The 21,228-nt window shown below is 44.5% G+C and overlaps 1 protein-coding gene across 1 annotated transcript in view; it reads left to right on the top strand.

Annotated features, from left to right (window-relative positions):
• Positions 1-1,375: 1,375 nt before the first annotated feature.
• The window catches only part of LOC121853859 (serine/threonine-protein phosphatase 6 regulatory ankyrin repeat subunit C-like), a 73,891-nt gene continuing 54,038 nt past the window's right edge, over positions 1,376-21,228 (top strand). The window contains exons 1-2 of the mRNA XM_042348238.1: positions 1,376-2,358; positions 13,230-13,533. Coding sequence (XP_042204172.1) covers positions 2,329-2,358; positions 13,230-13,533 — 334 coding nt within the window. The 5' untranslated portion in view covers positions 1,376-2,328. The remainder of the gene's footprint in view (positions 2,359-13,229; positions 13,534-21,228) is intronic.

The following is a 21,228-nucleotide window of genomic DNA, read 5'->3' as shown; positions in this document are numbered from 1 at the left end:
TCCCATCCGACAATGAGTCTGAGGTATCGAGGCAAGTGTGTCTGCCTGGTAAGCTTAGTCTCTTCTCTGCGATGTGGTGTTCCTCTTCCCCCGGGGTGTGGACAAAGAATTGTATTACGGACTACTGCTGGTGGTGCTGTGTTGGTCTGATAGCAATGGACGTCGGCGGTAATCCCTGGTTCCTTGTGGTTGGCCATAGCAACCTAGATTTGCTACCTGAGCTGCCATTTCTATCAGATTTTTGTGTTGTTGTATATAGTATGTGTATTTAAAGTTAATTTACCAATTACGTCTTGCTTAATTGGCCCTGCTAACGGTCTTGTAACTACGCAAATTTGCCAGGTGAAAGTCTCCCAAGTCTGGTTGCAAAGGAATTTTGTTCCCGATACCAGTAGCTCATTTTTGCACTTGGATGATGTGGTGTGTGTGTTACATACACCTGACAATCACTGGTAACCAGCTGTTGACTTAATATACTCTACTCCACCACACACCGTTATCTTTTTAGAGTAAAGTAAACTGAAAAGAACCTAACCCCCCCCCCTATAAGCCGACTTGAGACTCCCTCTGTTGTGGGTAGCAAGGAGGGACATTACAACAGTTATGGTTTAACCTACTGACTCGCGACTGTTGTGGTACAACTTACTGACCCACGACTGTTGTTCTACAACTTACTGACCCACGACAGTTGTTCTACAACTTACTGGCCCTTAACTGTTATGGTTTTACTTACTGACCCGCGACTGTTGTAGTACAACTTACTGACCCATGACTGTTGTGGTGCAACCTACTGACTCACAACCGTTGTGGTACAACTTACTGTCTCACGACTGTTGTGGTAGATTTACTGGCGCGCGAGCATCGTGGTACAACTTACTGGCGCTCGAGCGTCGTGGTACGACTTACTGGCGCGCGAGCGACGTGGTACGACTTACTGGCGCGCGAGCTTCGTGGTATGACTTTACTGACACGCGAGCGTCATGGTACGACTAACTGGCGCGCGAACATCGTGGTACGACTTACTGGCGCGCGAACGTCGTGGTGCTACGACTTATGGCGCGCGAGCGTCGTGGTACGACTTACTGGCGCGCGAACGTCGTGGTGGTACGACTTACTGGCGCGTGAGCTTCGTGGTATGACTTTACTGACACGCGGGCGTCATGGTACGACTAACTGGCGCGCGAACGTCGTGGTGCGACTTACTGGCGCGCGGGCGTCGTGGTACGACTTACTGGCGCGCGAACGTCGTGGTGGTATGACTTATGGTGCGCGAGCGTCGTGGTATGACTTACTGGCGCGCAAACGTCGTGGTGGTACGACTTAGGTGCGCGAGCGTCGTGGTACTAGGTACTGGCACGCGAGCGATGTGGTACTGGCGCGCAAGCGATGTTCTCGATCTCACTAACACAGTGTTTCAGCTGCAAATTTATTGACCCGTGATAACTAGTTTAAAAAAATAATATTCTTTATTGGCTCCTCATCCATTATAGCTAGAAGGCGCTGGGCACTTAAAATTCCCTATTAAAAATTGCCACTATCTTTAATAACATAAATTACCTATGCTGAGATACATGTAGACATTGTAGATAAAACTAAAACTTGGCTTATCATATGAGAGAAAACCAGCCTCCTCTATAAGCTTAAAAACTCCGTCCTTTAGGAATGAAACATCTGCACCAAATCTGCACCCCTTCCCGACTGCAGGCGAGACATCTCAGTCAAGGGATCATGTTCGCATCACATTCTGGTTGGGTCTCCAGGACCATTAGGTAACCGTGGGTCAACTAATATGCCAGGGTAGTGTCTCATTTACTAGGTATTTGTGCATGCACCCAAGGGCGTATCACCGTCCTAGTAACCTAATCTCCCAATGCTAATTGTTCGGGCCAACAACGGCATCACAACAACGCTGCCAGACAATACAAAATATAGCATTAATCCGAGGACGACATCCCGATTGGTGACTAGTTAACCTTCGGCTGCGGGAGGTTCCTCTTTGCTGAATAAAATCGTCTGGCGGTCGCCTGAATAAAATTATACAGTGAGGGAATCGCATCGAAATGGTTAATTGTTACAGTGTTTAAAGAAAAGGGGCTGAACGGGACACGTTGGTCTTGACCATCTTTTCATTTCCTGACAATTCTACTATAGGGCTTCATGCACCAGTGCCCACACTGAGCAACTCGCCATGGAGCGGTAACTGCAACAGAAATACTTGGATACTTATAATGTGGACACAGTGAGCCAGTGTAGCTATGTGTGTTATTTAGTGGGAGGATATTCACGCACTGCTCGCCAGATTCTGGTGTTCATTGTTATTCCACAACAATGGGCAAATATTCTAAGAAAGCATCAGAGGTAAGAAACCAACCATGTATTATTGTTCCTTATTAATATTTTCCTCAATTACTAATACTAAACAGTTACTGGGAATATATTTATTTGTGTGTTTGTAAGTGTATTAGTTTTGTTTCTTGAATTTAAATTGTAAAAATATTTCGAAAATAATGTTACTTTATAGCCTTCGTGCTTGACTATTACTCTATCAGTTCTGGATTGGCTAAGTGTTCTGGTCTAGCACCAACTCCCTTCTTAATACTCTTTCATTAACAAAACAGTTTTATTAATTTTTATGCAAATACTTCAACCCTCCATAGGTAAATGGTGGGTATTGGTAGTGGTTGGGAAGAGAGTGTTTCTGGTAGGGATAGTGCTAGGTGGAGGAGGTGAATTATTGATGGTGGTGATGGTGGTGATGGTGGGGATGGTAGAAATAACAGTGATGGAATAAAAGGTTGGTGATGTAGATGGTGGTTGGTGGTGATGAATGGTTAAGGGGTGTTGTTGGTAGCGAGTTTGGGTAATGGTAGTGCAAATTTTGGTAGAGGGTTTCGGTTGTAGAATTAAAGTGTGGTTATCGGGCTGGTAGAGATAATGAATGGTCGTACCGGTGATAAGAAAGATGGTGAGGGGGGGGTGGTAGACATTAATTGTGGTGATGGTTGGTGGTGATTGTGGTGGAATATACTGTATGGTTGTTGGATGTAGTTATGGAAATTTGTTTTGGGTGTGGAAATTTACGATAGGTCGTGTTGGTGGTAGGTCGTGTTGATGGTGGTAAAAAAAAGTTGGTTGGGAATATTGGTGTAATTTTTATTCACGATGGTCTTGGTCGATTATTGTGGTGGATATGGTTTGGCAGTTTTGGGTCGACATCGTCCTTGACCCACGATGTGTCCAATCTATGTGATGGTGGACTGGCCGAATTGGGACTTCGTCAGGTTGATAGTCATGCCTACCTCGTTCAAGCTCTGTAGGAGAGCTCAAAGGCGGGCGACGTGAACATCCCACGTTTCTGAAATGTCTAGTTCCACCACCATCTCTTGGGACTAGTAAGGAAGGAGAAGCCCTTGGGGAGGAGCTGGATACCACCCGATCTTGCTCCAACAGGTAGAAAACTTCGTACTTCATCTTGGCCTTCTTTTCTGGACAGAGTCGGCAAGGAGTCTGTCGTACAAGATGGGATTTAATAGAGAGTTCGATATCATGGCGAACATTATGATATCTACCAGGACCATCCCTGTATATACCCGAGTTATCTTTTATTTTATTCCGCCTGCTCTTGAACAGTCAAGTTTGGCAAGTATTCTTTAATGTTGTTTATTATACAAGAGTTATCTTTCCTGTTTCCTACAATAGGACTATCCTCCCCAACCAAGTCTATGCCCTCAACAGAAAACGCCTGATTGGTGAGGACAGGTCTCTCACCCGAGTCACCCTGAGGATTCCTTCAGCGATACAATTTCATTAAGTTAAGATGGTCTAGTTGAGAATCCTTTCTATGGTCAGTAGTTAGAACAACGTAGTTTACTTATCTAATTGATGAGATACTTTATAAGGGCCTTGGTATTTACATTTGAGGGGTGAGCCTGGAACAGGCGAATACAGTAATACATCATCTCCAGAATTGAATTTACTGATTTTAGCCTTTCGATCATAAATACTCTTCATCTTACTTTGAAATATATTTAAGATATCTAGTGCAATTTGTCTTATTTTACTTAATTTGGATTTAAGATTATCAAGATATTGACCAACAGTCTGATTAGGAATCTCTGCAACTTAACTAAACTATTGTTCTTTTATGACTTTAAGGGCTCCTCTTACTTGACGACCATACAATATTTCGAATGGTGAGAATCCAAGTGATTCGTGTCGGCATTCTCTAATTGCAAAGAACATGAAATGAATTCCTTCGTCCCAATCAGTTTTTGTGTAAAAAAGATAATTTGCTAAGCATGGATTTCACTGTACCCTCACACCTTGACCACAGAGTCATCAATTAAGTAGCCGGCTACAGCGAGTTCAACTCCCGTCTCTGAACCACTGAGATGTGTGGTATAAGAAGCTAGTTATACCCAAGCTTCGTTCATTATTAACGCTCACAGCTCATAGCGTTAATTACGGTGATATCCCAGTTATTGTGCAATAATTTATTTTCTTAATAAATTTAGAAAAGATCATTTGGGTTTGAAAACTTAACCCAACATTTATGAATGTTGCTTCCAGTTCACATCTAATTATTGACTCCATAGGTAACCGGAAACTGCATCATAAAAATGGCAGCGGTTCTTCGAATCTATGAACAAAAACCAGTATTTTATGAAAAATACCTCACTATTTTTGGCTAAAGTTTGACATTCTCCATTTTTCCACATTATATCTACCTTTCTGAGAAATGGTAAATTTTAGGTGAACACTTGTGATATCCCAGCTCAACATACAAGTTTCTATTATTGGTATTTTAAGTGATATAATACAATTGATCACTTCATATTTGGCAACACTGTACAAACCAGTATTATTACACCCTGTAACTCTGTCTTCAAGATGTTCTCATAACTGTTTTCGACTACTAAGCATAACAATTCAGCAAGCCTTCTCTCCCAGCGAGCAGAAGCACCCCAGCACCAAGAAGCACCCCAGCATGAATTAGCAATCAGGCCCCCCCACGGTGAGCCTACCCTAGACTTCAGCTCAGTGTGGTTTGATTGGTCAACATCTGGCTCAGCACTCTTTCGACACTTGGTCAACACTCTTGGCGGCTGCTCCCAGTGACCCACCATGTGATCCACTGTGTGACCCACAGTGTGACCCAGTGCACCCGGCTTCCATCGGACAGCTATCTTTGACCTCGCTTAGGTCATCGTATCTGCCAGTCCCTGGCAACTACTATGTCATTGATGTCATCTTGGACACGTCAACGATGCCATATCGGAAACGTCACTCTACTGTCATAGCAAGTCGCCATCTTGGATGTTCAATTTTATAAACAAGGAGTGATCGTGACATCTTTCTCACCAGCTGTGAGGCTGCACCCCGCAGAACTCTAAGGACTTCAAGACAAGAACTTCACTCAGGTCTTTGCACTTCACTCAGGTCTTTGCACTTCTCTTAGGTCTTGGCACTTCACTCAGGTCTTTACACTTCACTCAGGTCTTTCCACTTCACTCAGGTCTTTGCACTTCAAGCAAGTCTTTGCACTGCAAGCAAGTCTTTTCACTTCAATCAAGCCTTCGTACTAGGTATTTCACAGACATGCAGTAGATTTTTACACAGTAAATATATTCTACAGCATACCATCACACGTCAGACGTCGTGGTAGGCTAGTTTTTTTAGTTTATAAGTGCCTTACCTGATATATTACTGACGTATTATAATCTAAGTACTATATTTTCATTTACTCATTTACTTACAATTTAATTAATTTACTATAAATGGGTGGGAAAGGTTATTTTTTAATTTAATCTTATTTGATCGAATTTATCATTTATGGATGCTTTATTTCATTTATCTGGTTCAGACATTACGCATTTAGCAAAAAGATTACTCTGTTCATTTCCTCTACCTATCAATCCCCAGTGTGTCAGGAGAGTATACCTCCTACATATTCTATTCCTCCAGTGACATCTTAAGTTGTCTAACACCCAACTAATAATGGCGAGAGCTGGCTAAAGCATGTTTACTAACTCTTCCATTGTATTTAAACTGTTGCCCCAGCATGACCGCATTCACGAGATCACAGTGGACGATGGTTATAACAGTTGCATTTTTACTTTCATATGAGGATGTTGTGCAGAACATTGCAATCGTGGAAGATGGGGATCACAAGGACGGCACCACATCATTAGAGCAGTTTGTATGCTGTGTTGAAATTACAACGATTGTATTATGTTCACGAGACCCGGCATACAGTTGAGCTAAGTTTGATGATTATGCCCAGTTTAATACAATATTTTCTCACGCAAGTAAGATCCCACTGGCCGGTACGGTTACACCTGTGGCGCCAGTTCATCACAAATGATTCCGAGGATACTAGCACGAAACCTAAACAGCAACTGTTAAGCAAACAATGTAACGCTAATAGTCATGTTATTGACTATTGTTGTCAGCTCCAGCAAGGTGGTAACATATCCAAACACCACACAACCCCTACAGCAAATTCAAGACCACGTCGACACCAACCTCGGTCCCATTCAGCAGTTGTTCAGACCAAGTCTACTACTGTACCGACAGGTGATATGTGGTGTATATTACACGACTCTACCTCATGTAATTCCAGAAACTTTGTAACTCTTCAACGGTGTAAGGATTCGAGGTATCATAGATAGCCACGACGTGAGGTTGTCGCTATTATAAGTCGTTGGGGGAAGACAACCGTCTTGTTCAACAAGACGCATGATAAGTACAGCCATAACAACGTAAAGCAGCACTTATAGTGCAGCTTCGTTAATCGTGGCATTGAATAAAAGAGAAGTGTTGTCTGTTCCGGTGAGAATGGGTACGAGCGCTCTTCCCTAGATATAGATAATGGTGTGTGTGCAAGTGTACTCTCATTAACGTCTCTCAAGATCTACAGTGATATTCACATCACCGAGGATTTCAAGTTCGACCTACTGACACTGGTCTTTTAGGAGTTTTCGGTGTTCACCTGGACATTGTACTACCTCTACGTTTTTCTAGATGTGGTAAGTCATATCCGGTAGTGTGTTACTGTAAAGGCCTAGGACTTGAGGATAGAAATCCCTTACCAGGCTAATCAGGATCTTAATAAAGGAAAGTCAAGGACCATGGTTTTCCCGAGGAATAACAAACAACCGTTCGAGATTGGCATCTCTTTACTATAAAAATATAACACAAAACTCTGACACCACTCAACAATCATCAAATAATTACGGGAGTCAAACAATTAATGGAAGCAACAATTAAAGGAATCAAACAAATAATGGGAGTCAGCAATTAATTGAATCAAACAATTAAATGGAGTCAACAATTGATAGAATCGAACAATAAAGGGGAGTCAGCAATTAATGGAATCAAACAATGAACAAATATTTCCTACGGCAGTGGCCCTGGGGGAAGGTTCTGGAACGCGGTGATGCACACTCAGGGCAGGGAAGCGTCCACTTCACTCCACACTCAGCAACGTCTTGAAAAGGCAGGAGAACACCGGGGCACCGACGGAATGTGATGAACTGATGGTCGTGGTATGCGGTAGTGGTAGATGACCAGAGAGTTGGCAGTTGATAGGTGAAGGTCTGGGAACACAGCCCACGAGTCCAGGACCTATGATGAGATCACAGCCAGAATTTGACGGACAGCAGGGTAGCTAGATACTGACGGTATGGCGGCTGGGTTGAATCTGCCGGCGGCGGTGATAGTCGCTGCCGTTCTCACCTCCGTCCAACCACCCCAAGTGTCGTCTGCACCAGCAAACGAGCGAGTTAGCAACGGTAACTAGCCGGAGGATCGTTTCCGCCCTTACACTGCTCCCCCAACAAAAATCTACTGTAAGGTAGATTAAACTTAAGATTAGTACACAAAGCATAATCATCTTAAAACAAATGCTTAAATACACATTGCACAATAAAGAAGGGTCATAGAAAAGAATAGGTGGTAACTTGATGTCCAAAACGTAAGGCAGTATCAAGGAACTGCACGTGGGGTCCACTTCAGTCCAAGTTTAAGTTTGGGCCTATTTCCTGTCGTGGAGGATTCTTCTATCTCGTCAGGTGTTGGCAGCAACTGGCAACCGAGATCAACAGACTCTGGCGTCCGAACTTCACAGGAACTCTTGCAGGGTAGTGCCTCGACTAACTCCAGCTTGGGGACGTCGTCAAGGACACGAGCAATGTGGGTCCTGCAATTATATTGCTTTAACAAATTAGCTTGATGTAATTTAGGCTTCTTAGAGGAAGGGGGTGAGAATCGTCCAACAAAATCTATGGCTACCCGAGAAGATGGTTCTGCAACGACGGGTAAGGGTTCAAGTGGAACAGGACGGACTCTACCCTTGGCGGACATACGTGGGCACTGATCACAACTCCTACAAAAAGCTCTAATATCCGCTCCCATACCTGGCCAGTAAAACTGATCAGCAACCTTCCTATAAGTTTTCCTACGAGAACAGTGACTTACAAGAGAGCTCTTGTGAGCTACAGAGAGAATGTTACTACGACAAACATCAGGGACAACAAGTAAAAACCGACCTACTTTAGCTGGTCGCTTGGATGAAACACAAGACCTGTGTAACACCCCATTAATAGAAACAAACTTATAAACCGACCCATCTCTCACCTGATCCTCCTCCCCGGAAGTCACCTTCTCTCTTACCCGCTTCAGAGTGGCACACGAGTCTTGAAGCTTGGCGAACTCCTTGGGCGTCACAGTCAGTGGCAACAAATTCGGCAGAATCAGGGGATGCGGTCGTTTCACCTTCGCCGTCCGTGGCCCTACAGCTTGGACCTTGGCGGCAGGCGTGGCGGCGTGAGAGGGTGGCGAGGCGACCTCGGCAGGTGGCGAGTCGTCATCAGCAGGTGGCGTGAGGACTGGTGCTGGTGGTGAGGAGACTGGTGGCGAGGAGAGTTTTAACGTTTCCGGGTCGTTAGGGTCACGAACACCGGGAACATTACCAATGAGGGCACTTGCACATTTAATGGGAGCTCTTACCACATTAGACCAACCAGTGAAATAGGGGCAACGCAGGTAGCACCTAACAACAGGGAACTGGTCAACACGACCTAAATAATCGGCGACACTAACCTTCGGGCAGCTGGAGATGTCAGCGTCAGGCAGGGCTTCTTCAGAGACAATAATGCACGAGCAACCAGTGTCCCTGATGAAAGTAGATGCCCTAGACCCATTGATTGTTCCACTGACACAATAACGGGGGCAGCTCCTGTCCTCCAAGCAGAATCCGACCTTGTTGCTGGGTTGATGAGTGTCAGCAGTCTTGAAGGCGAGGGGATTCCTGGGACAGCGAGAATGAATGTGCCCTTCTCCGCAGCTGTGACACCGCACGGCTGGTGAACTACTCTTGTGTACTCCTGGGGATGGTTCCTCGGAGGATGGAGGCTTCGCAATCTTCACTACAGGAGGGGAAGACTTGGGGTAGGCGTTGCGAGCAGACGCCCAGTTGTCGGCAAGATGCACAGCTTCTCCAAGCGTCGCTGGCTGGTGTTCTTTGATGAAAATTCTCAAGTCTGGAGGTAGAGAAGACAAAAACTGATCTAATATCATGAAGTTAGAGAGAGACTCAAAGGTTTCTTCAACCCCTGATGTCTCCAGCCATTGTTGAAACAAACGACCCAGGTGAATCGAAAACTGCTGGTACGTTTCTCCCACTCTAATCTTCGTTCTGCGAAAATCAGCACGATAACCGTCAGAAGTCTTGCAAAATCCTCGCAAGAGAGCTTGCTTCAACAAGAAGTAATCTCGGGTGATGTCGGCAGACAGGGACGTGTAAATTTCTACCGGCTTACCACTCAGTAGGCTACCCAACCTTACAGCATAGCTATCTGGGGCTACACCAAGCAGCTCAGCTACCCGCTCAAACCTAACAAGGTAGGAGGCGATGTCTTCTCCTTCACGGTACACAGGCAAGCTGGGTTTTACCACATTGTCGTGTATATGGCCAGAGGAGGCTGGTCTACTTGAAGCATTAATCCTAGCCAGTTCTAGGTCCTTTTCTGCCTGCAACTTAGCTAATTCGAACTCTCTTTCTTTCTCACGTTCCTCCAACTCTCTTTCTCTCTGGCGTTCCTCTCTCTCTTTCTGACGTTCCTCTCTCGGCATTCTGTTGGGTGACCACATACTGACCAATGTCATTACCTGTCAGACCCAGGGCCACCGCTTGATCTTTCCACACCTCAAAAGTAGACATAATGATCCAAAAGGCCAAGAACAAAGGAGAAAAACAAACAACTTACCCCGCAAATAGCCAAAGGTAACTCACCTAGTGGCTCAATCAGACCAGTAAATGATTTGATCCGACTGGAGGGAACCTCGTTCCGCACCCAGCCCAGCTGAATCACCTCAGGGTAACGTAACCGCACCAGGTGAAACAACAACATAAATGCTATGACAGCATCCACAGTGCACCCCAACCAACACTAATTAACTTCCCAACTACAAGGGAGAGCAACAAAATTAGCACACAGAAGGAAGGGATAACCACTGAACAACACTTGCTTCCGGGCCACAGACAGCAAGGTGGCGCGCTCACGGCGACTTACAACAACACCGGAACGAATGTTAAACCTCAGAAACCAAAGGTCAGAGACAATCCTGGCAAGGTCGCCACTTGTAAAGGCCTAGGACTTAAGGATAGAAATCCCTTACCAGGCTAATCAGGATCTTAATAAAAGGAAAGTCAAGGACCATGGTTTTCCGAGGAATAACAAACAACCGTTCGAGATTGGCATCTCTTTACTATAAAAATATAACAAAACTCTGACACCACTCAACAATCATCAAATAATTACGGGAGTCAAACAATTAATGGAAGCAACAATTAAAGGAATCAAACAAATAATGGGAGTCGGCAATTAATTGAATCAAACAATTAAATGGAGTCAACAATTGATAGAATCGAACAATAAAGGGGAGTCAGCAATTAATGGAATCAAACAATGAACAAATATTTCCTACGGCAGTGGCCCTGGGGGAAGGTTCTGGAACGCGGTGATGCACACTCAGGGCAGGGAAGCGTCCACTTCGCTCCACACTCAGCAACGTCTTGAAAAGGCAGGAGAACACCGGGGCACCGACGGAATGTGATGAACTGATGGTCGTGGTATGCGGTAGTGGTAGATGACCAGAGAGTTGGCAGTTGATAGGTGAAGGTCTGGGAACACAGCCCACGAGTCCAGGACCTATGATGAGATCACAGCCAGAATTTGACGGACAGCAGGGTAGCTAGATACTGACGGTATGGCGGCTGGGTTGAATCTGCCGGCGGCGGTGATAGTCGCTGCCGTTCTCACCTCCGTCCAACCACCCCAAGTGTCGTCTGCACCAGCAAACGAGCGAGTTAGCAACGGTAACTAGCCGGAGGATCGTTTCCGCCCTTACAGTTACATAGTCAAGGACTTTGACTTACCAGCTGACGGATTATATAAACAAACTGAACATCAGTAGTGCCTGATCACTTTTCATTTGTTTTAGCAAATGCTATTCCTAAGGTGACGTCAAAGGGTTACTCGTCATATCTTTATCTGTATGTGTGTCCAGCCTACGCATTCACGTTTATTCTTGCTGCAGAAGGAATATGCACATCTTCATAACGTGTGGGTTTTTTTCTTAACCAACCCATTACCATTTTACTATACCAGGATGGTGGTAAGCACTTCGTAGTTCAAGGTTATTATTTTATTATATGGCTTCAGGCTATTGTGAACTCACCATTAGTGCTGTCATACCTGGTCAACCTATCATCTGTTTTTTTATGCCTTTAATTTGATTTTAACTTTAGATCTGATATTTTTATTCTTTAAATGTTAACATTGCTCCCAGTTAACTCAAATTAGTTTCTGACAATTTAACATTATTTACTTATCTCAATGAAACACAAACCCCATTCATTTGAAGATATTTTTCCTTAGGTTTTTTTGATTCCCAGTTTTGTTGTACCAACTTTCAGTCTCATTTGATCAATTTTATGTAGGTTTTGATATTAAAGACATGTCTCTTCAAAAGTTTCAATTGTAACTATTACAGGCCTGACATATAAGGCATTTAAAGGTAGGAATTCAGACTCTCAAATCCTGGTTGTAAATTCCTCAGTTTAGCTACAACACATTATATCTTTTATAACATGAATAGGCATCCATAGGTATTATTAAGTTATACTACGTGGTTAGTTTAATTCTCATCGAACTCAGAGGGTGGTGGCCGACCAATGTATTAGCCCCTGTCTAACAGACAGTAATACTTATATAAATGTGGGTTACATACATTAGGTTTATATAATTTCATCACCCACGGTAACTTTCCTATGAGCCGTGAGTAGTCATCAACTGGACATGTGACAGTCCAGGGTGGTGGTGGGTATGGAGCGTGGTGTTGAGTATGGAGCGTGGTGTTGAGTATGGAGGATGGTGATGGGTATGGAGGGTGGTGGTGGTGAATATAGAGTGTGGTGATGGGTATGGAGGGTGGTAGTGGGTATGGAGGGTGGTGGTAAGTATGGAGGGCAGTGGTGGGTATGGAGGGCAGTATTGGGGTTTGAGGGCAGTAGTGGGTATAGACGGTGGTGGTGGGGATTGAGGGCAGTAGTGGGTATGGACGGCGGTGGTGGGGATGGAGAGCAGTGGTGGGTATGGACGGCGGTGGTGGGAATGGAGGGTGTTGGTGGTGGGTATGTATTGTGATAGTGTGTATGGCGGGTGGTGGGGGGTATGAAGCGTGATGGTGGGTATGGAGAGTGGTGATGGGTATGGAGGGTGATGGTGGGTATAAAGGGTATTAGTTGGTATAGATAGACAGTGTTGCCTTTGCAAGGTGATGCTCATAATAGTGTCAGCATATTGGTGGTGGCGGAGATACAACAAGTTAATGGTTGAATGGTGGTGTTGGACAGGGTTTTTCATTTTTCTATGCATGATTACTGTCGTAGAGATGATTGTTGGTGGTTGTCGTAAAGGTGGATACGAGTTAAGATGGAAATTTTGGATGTTCTCTGTAGTGATGGCGTTTTTGATGGTGGTAGAGGATATTAATAGTGATATTAGCAGATGGTAGTGACGGTAGTGGGGGATGAGGACATTAATGGTGGTGATGGTGCAACCTATGGTGGAGGTGTTATATTCCCACTCTCTTCTCTTTCCTCCCACTCCACTCTCACTATACTCTCTTACATTCTCATGTTATGCTATGTCATGGTCTTGCAGATTCTTGTGAGGGCAGTTTATCATGGTGACGTGGTGATGGTGTTGGTCACCTTCGCTCTTGGTGCTGACCCCAACATCAGTGCCTGGAGTAAAACTATCAATGAGCCACACTGCCTGTTGACCCAAGCGACCCTGAGAGACCACGCCCACCTGGTACCTCACCTTGTAGCAGCAGGAGTCCCGGTTGACGGTTCTCGGAAGGTCTCCCTCAGGCCTTTACACTGGGCGATAAATTTGGGTCATGACCTTGTAATGAAGGCACTGCTCACTGCTGGTGCCAACGTGGAGGTCAGGACTATTGAAGGTAAGAACTTCAACGCCAAAGAGAGAGAGAGAGAGAGAGAGAGAGAGAGTTCGTGCGCTTGCGTGCGTGCGTGCATGTGTGTGTGTGTGTGTGTGTGTGTGTGTGTGTAATAATAATAAATAATAATAATTAACGGTTTATTGAAAAAGTCGGCAGCCCGAAGGTTGAAAATATACAATGGACAAAAATGACTTGTTACATACAAAGACATGGGGTGGGTGGGTCGTAGAACAACAGCTTTCATTACTGAAAGGAGAAGGAACAATGATTGAACATACAAATTATTATAGTTTACAGTTGATGGCCCGGGCCTGGGCTGGTCATGGAAACACGAGGTGGTGTGGTGTTCTCGTGGTATAGTAACTCGTCCTCGGATGTTGATATGAAGGACCTAACGTGGTCATGGAGATACCAGTTACTGTGGTATTCACCTGGTGTAGTAACTCGTCCTCGGGTGTTGATATGAAGGACTGCACGTGGTCATGGAGACACTGGGTGGTGTGGTGCTCACCTGGTGCATTAACTCGTCCTCAGGTGTTGATATGAAGGACCTCACGCGGTCATGGAGACACTGGGTGGTGTGGTGCTCACCTGGTGCATTAACTCGTCCTCAGGAGTTGATATGAAGGACCTCACGTGGTCCTAGAGACACTGGGTGGTGTGGTGTTCACGTGGTGCAGTAACTCGTCCTCGGGTGTTGATATGAAAGACCTCACGTGGTCATGGAGACACTGGGTGGTGTGGTGTTCACGTGGTGCAGTAACTCGTCCTCGGGTGTTGATATGAAGGACCTCACATGGTCATAAGAACATAAGAACATAAGAATGGAGGAAACTGCAGTGGGCCTATTGGCCCATACTGGGCAGTCCCGTTTACACCCAACCCCTATTGCTCATATAAGCACCCAACCTATGTTTGAAGCTATTCAGCGTATTCGAGTTAATGATGATATTTGGTAACTTGTTCCATTCATCCACTACTCTGTTTCCAAACCAGTGTTTACCTATTTCACGCCTAAATCTAAATTTGTCTAATTTAAAGCCATTGTTACAAGTTCGCTCCTGGTTGGATAGTTTGAGTACCTTTGTAATGTCCCCTTTGTTTAGCCCTGCCTTCCACTTATACACGTCTATCAGGTCGCCCCTCGCTCTACGTCTCTCGAGGGAGTGCAAATAAAAATGCTTTAACCTGTCTCTATACTCAAGGTTCCTAATGCCCGGGATTAGTCTTGTCATTCTCCTCTGAATTCTTTCCAAGGATTCTATATCCATTCTGTAATACGGTGACCAGAACTGAACTGGCGTAATCCAGGTGTGGTCTCACAAGAGCAAGATACAGTTTTAGGATGACCTCGCTAGTCTTGTAACTAACACTCCTTTGTATGAACCCAAGTACTTTATTAGCCTTGTTACGAGCAAAAACACATTGTTTACTTGGCTTAAGGTTCCTACTTATCATTACTCCTAAATCTCTCGCAGTCGGATTTCTCTATGGCATCATTGTTCATCTGATGTCTGGTTTCCCTGTTTACATCTCCTATACTGAGTACTTTACATTTGTCCACGTTGAATTTCATCTGCCATTTTTCAGACCATTCAAAAAATTTGTTTAGATCTTCCTGTAGTTTTGTGGAGTCCTCGTCAGATTTGATAACACGTCCTATTTTAGTGTCATCAACAAATTTGCTTATGTTGCTGTCTATGCCGATATCTATGTCGTTTATGTATATAATAAATAATAATGGTCCAAGTACTGAGCCTTGTGGAACTCCACTTGTGATATTGCTCCAATGGGACTTAGTGCAATTAATGCTCACTCGCTGTTTCCTGTCCTGTAACCACGCCCTAATCCATTTAAGGATATTACATTTGATGCCATGTGCTTCTACCTTTCTAATTAGTCTTTCGTGGGGGACTCTGTCGAAGGCTTTGCTAAAGTCGAGATATACCACATCATAATTGTGCCCCTCGTCCACCGATTCGAAAACTGATGAAAAGAATGTTAATGGATTAGTTAGACATGAACGTCCACTTGTGAAGCCATGCTGGGAATCATTGATCAATCTGTGCTTCTGCAGGTGATTTCGAATAGAGTTTGAAATGATTGCTTCCAGTAATTTGCCTACTATTGTTGTTAGACTGATTGGGCAGTAGTTAGAGGATAGTGATCTATCCCCCTTCTTGAAAATCGGTATTACATTCGATATCCTCCAGGATTCTGGTACTACACCTGTTTTTAAGGACATGTTAAACAACTTTGCTAAGAGCATACTAAGCTCTTCCTTACATTCCTTTAATACTCTGGCAAATATCTCATCGGGACCTGGTGACTTATTAGGCTTTAGTTTGTCTATTTGCTTACTAACATCGTTACTAGTCACTACTATCTCGCTTAATTTGTTTTCTTCACTATCTCTGAGTAAAGTCGGTGCCCCGGGTATCATGTTTAAATTTTCGGTGGTGAAAACTGTTGAAAAATATTTATTCAAATTATTGCTCATTTCTCTGCCGTTATGAGTGAGCTCGCCAGTGTCTGACCGTATTGGTCTAATCTTTTCTCGTGTTTTAGTTTGATACATTTGGTAGAATCCTTTGGGGTTTGTCTTCGCCTCCCTTGCTATCCTTACCTCATTATTCCTCTTGGCTTTCCTTATCTCGGTTTTAACCCTACTCGCCAATACCCTATAATATTCCCTATAATAATCCCGGTATGTTCTGCCTTTGTGCATTAAGTAACTCACTATTTAAATTGTCGTGGAACTCGGCAATCTCAGATCTCGTTATCAGGTCGGTGTCATCTGTCAGGTTCACGGCCAGGCGCGACACCCCCTCTCTCAGCTGCCTCTTTAAACTGTCAAAGTTTGCCTTCTAAAATCTGGTACTTTAGTGGAATTTTCCTTACGTCTGCCCTGAAAATCTAACTGGAATCTAATTTCTTTGTGATCGCTGTTTTCAAGTTCGTTCCCTACCTCGACATTGCTAATGAGGTTTTCTCTGTTTGACAGAACTAAATCGACTATATTATTACCCCGGGTGGGTTCGGTTATATGTTGACTTAGAAAACAGTCCTGGATCGTCTCGAGAAAATCTTCTGATTCTGAGTTACCTGTAAGGATAGTCTAATCTATTTGGCCAAGGTTAAAGTCGCCTACTATACAGACTTTGTTGTGATGGAAGCCCTGCTCATTTCATCCCAGATAAATCGCTCATTGACTCTATCAAGATTGGGAGGTCAATATATTACTCCTGTGATTAATTTTTCCCTACCATCGATTAATTCTATCCAAATTGTTTCTGTATTCCGCTCAGTTTTTATTTCCTTATTTATTTCACCCTTCAGATTATCCCTAACATAGATTGCTACTCCGCCTCCTTTCCTGGTCTGCCTATCGGTATGGAACAGTTTGTAACCCGCAATTTGGTATTCGACCGGTAACTCACGTGTGTCTAGGTTGATCCATGTTTCAGCGAATGCTATTATATCGATTTTTTCAGTACATACCAAGGCCCTAATATCATCCATTTTGTTTCTCATACTTCTTCTGTTCGCATAGTATACATTTAAGTTAGTCGTGTTCTGAGTCCTCCCCTTACCACGTTTAGTTTTAAACTCCCTGTCTAATTTAGTTTTGTCATCATTCCTAACACTATTTCCCTGTAATCTTTCACTTTGTTTACCCGCTCCCACTGCAGTCTCCTCCATCCCCGTGCTCATATGTTCTCCTAGCAGTTTAAAGACGTCGATATCTTTTGAACTGCCCCCTCTGGGTGGTGTGGTGTTCACCTGGTGCAGTAACACGTCCTCGGGTGTTGATACGAAGGACCTCACGTGGTCATGGAGACACCGGGTGGTGTGGTGTTCACGTGGTGCAGTAACTCGTCCTCGGGTGTTGATATGAAGGACCTCAGATGGTCATGGGGACACTGGGTGGTTTCATAGTACCTCGCCCTGCTGGGTGGTGTTGTGTTTTCTCGTAGTCAGGTGCATAACTGGCCAGCCCTCTGTTGTTCCCATGGTGGACTGATTAGCACCTCCTGGTCAGAAGAAGGCGGTCAGTTCCCAGGGGTGCCTATCCCACTGGTGGGTAATGGCTCTCACTGGTACTGTCTAGTGCTGAATTCACTGGCATTAAACACTGTTCATCAATGTTCAACACTGGTCCCACGTCTTTCCGAAACGAAATTGTCACTTTTGATTGTGTTGATATCCTGGTGGTGAGGATGGGTCGGGGAGAGGGACTTGGGAAGTGGGCCGAACATTGGCCAAGGGAGGCAGCTGCTCAACAGGAGCAGCGCCTGAATAGGTCTCGACTCTACGGTGGTCAAGGGTGTGTGTGTGTGTGTGTGTGTGTGTGTGTGTGTGTGTGTGTGTGTGTGTGTGTTCTCGACACTGTCATGACAAAAACCTGCAGAGAGACCCTTAGCCAAATCGAAAGAATACACCAAGACTGGTGTGATGAAAATAACCTTGAAATCAATGTACTCAGGAAAAGTGCAGAAAACATCGTCGTGAACTGTACATGGCCTTCATCGACCTAACTAAGGCCTTCGACTCGGTCAACAGGGAAGCACTTTGGCAGATTTCAACTGTTTTGGCTGTCCACCAAAATTCATTGCCATTGTGATGTAACTCCACGATGGCATGAACGTCAGTGTCCTGCATATTGGCACGCAGTCCGAGTTCTTCCCCATCCAAACGGGGGGTAAAACAAGGATGTGTACTGTCACTAACTCTTTTTTCCATTTTCTTGACTTCCTTCCTTACACATGCCAGTGCCAGTTTAGCTGGCGGGGTGGACATCCGGTGCTGGATGAAGGTTCTTTTCCACATAAGACGACTCCAGGCAGGATCAAAGGTGTCGGCCGCTTCCATTACTGAACTTCAGTATGCAGACTACCTCACCCATGTCCTCACATTTAACGAGACCTACAGGAGATCCTGAACACCTACACTGATGCGTATGCACATTTCAGTCTGATACGGCCCTAGCAAATAATGGACCAACGACTGGTCAGACTCTTGAGCAGGAATCCACATCTCTCTTGTGACTGGAAGGTTACTGAAATCAACATTTACACCATCGTTAGAATCTGTCTTTACATCTCCTGACAAATCACTAACCGATTGATTCACTAAACCTGCATCTAATTCCTCTGGCCTAACATCAAACAGTCCATTTAAATGATAATCAGGCAAAACATCACCCTTATCACTCACATCTATCCCATACGTCACCATTTTAACTTGACTACTGGTTACAGCACAAGAAGGGAATAACCTAACACACTTAATCACAAGGTCTACAGCAGGGTCCAGAACAACAAGGCTATCAGCTATATCATTTCCCAAGAGGAAAGTTACACCCTCCACTTGCACAAAACCTGAGCCCCTACACTTTACACAGAGGAACGCAAGTGGTTCCACTAACGCCCGCAACAGAACATGCTGGCCAGTGTTACGATCCTAGGGTAGATTGCTACATAAACACAAATCACTGAAGTCTTTCAAATATATCAGTATATGATTAGACCTAAGTTCCCCAACAACGGTCAAGTTAACAGATCAAAACCTGAACAAGTCAATAATTATATGAACATTTAATAACTTATTCCCACCACCACATATGTACACAAAATAAAATAAATAACAATAATAATATGATGTTTGGAAGTGGCTGAGTAAGGATTGAGAGGTCAAAAAAAGATCATACAAAAACAATATTATGCAATAACAAATCTCAATAGTCAAATGCCAACTCCCAAAACACCAGAGAGAGGGTATACTCAACCTAGACAGCTGTGCCTAAACTGACTACAGTGTACCAGCAGGCCACCGATGTCACCTCTACCGCCAACTACTGACGTATCATATCCGGATTCGCCAAAACGTAAACTTTATCTAAATTACCCTACTGACATCAGTTCCACTATCTAACCTATATACAAACATATTACAATCAATATCACATGAGAGACAGCTGTTGTATTAATAAATCCACAAAGAGTTAATCTAATAAAACAAATTTAATATATAAACGATGGCCCAGTCAGTGTGTGCGAGTAATGAGCGAAACGCTCAAGCCAGCCACACAACATGCGAACCAATGTATTTCATTCCCAGAACAGAAACTTATGACGGACACTCGTGACACCAGTATAAGCCTCTTCCATAGATGGAAGAGCACTTTTCAACAGAATACTGAGTGAAACACAAGTATCCCTTAAAATACTGACAGAGACAGCAGGACTACCCTCGGACACGGACACAAATCCAGGAAGCTGAAAGAGCTGGAACATAGATAGGACGTGGTTGTATTGCGGACAGACTCCGTGGCCACCAGGCGTAGGGTCGCTCTCCGTCGACACATTCCCGCGTAGGTGTTACTGGGCTGTGAAGGTCGTCCAGGAGCTTGTCCCAAACCTTCTTTCCTAGGCGATGGAACTTGAAGTTGTGTGCCTCCATCCTATTTCTCAGGTGGATGGTTTCAAGTGTCTCCTGGTAGGGTGGCGCTGAGCCACTGGTTGACCTCAGACACTTGTTTTGGAAGCTCTGTACAGTAATTGTTTTAGTTTTGTCTTCCCAAGCGTGACGAGTGGTAAGTGTGGGTACTCCAACACAGGCCTCACCAGCGCCTTGCACAGGTGTACCTATATCTTCTCAGGCGTCAGTTTAAAAGTTTTTATTTGGCGGCGGCGACTTCATACCCCAAGATATCCTCCATTGCCCGAGCAGTGAGTCGCGCCATCCTTGCTGTGGACCTTCCTGGGCAGGTGAGGATTTGTGTTACATCGTTGGCATACATGACGTACTCGCTGTCTACGATTGGGGGTGGCAGGTCAGCCGTGTAGAGGGTGTAAAGGGTTGGTGAGAGACAAGAACCATGAGGTACGCCGCTCAAGAGTGAGAATTCCTCTCCACAATGTTCTTGGATCTTGATTTTGGCTCTGCGATCCGTCATGAGGTTTTCGGGTAGTCCCAGATGTATGATCTTATACTGCAGCCCCGAGTGCCAAACTTTGTCAAACGCCTTGCTGACGTCTATCAGCACTACGTTCCACTGCAGGCGGCCAGTCTTAGCATTAGCGATCTGTACATATGCCTGTGCTATGACGGTGAATGTGCCTCGGTACTGACGGAAGCCGAAATGGCGGGGATTATGCACGTTTTCGTCCTCTAGACACATCCGCAACCACTCGCTTACTACCTTTTCGAGGATTTTAGCTGGTACCTCAAGTAGCTATATTGGTCAAAATTTTCGAATTTGTTTGGACGCATTCCTGCTTTTGGTATGAGGCAGATAAGGGCGATTTTGAACATCTTAGGGAAGCATCCAGAGGCGAGGCAGGCATTGCACATATAACCAAGCCTCTCTACCATGTTTTCGGGGAGTTGGGACAGGCTTTTCTTGTTAATATGGCTTTGCCCAGGTGGCTTGTTTTTAAAACCTTTTATGATGGCTGAAAAATCTGCAGGACCTAAAATGTCCTCCTCAAACTCCCTGTCGAAGCCCTCGTTCTCCTGTTCACTAATGGTAAAGATTTCCGTAAATATCGCCGATGTAATTGGTTTTGGTTTTCTTCCTCGAATATTTTCACGTTGTTTTGGTCGACCAGGTAAGGGACCGTGTTAGAGGTGGAATCCAACAGTCACTTGATACCTTTCCAGAAGGCAGCAGAATCGCGGTAATTGTTGGCT

This window comes from Homarus americanus, unplaced genomic scaffold, assembly GCF_018991925.1.
Source record: "Homarus americanus isolate GMGI-L3 unplaced genomic scaffold, GMGI_Hamer_2.0 scaffold18703, whole genome shotgun sequence".
NCBI classification, from domain to species: domain Eukaryota; kingdom Metazoa; phylum Arthropoda; class Malacostraca; order Decapoda; family Nephropidae; genus Homarus; species Homarus americanus.
The sequence above is the reverse complement of the archived record's forward strand: the minus strand, read 5'-3'. Positions and strand labels throughout refer to the sequence as shown.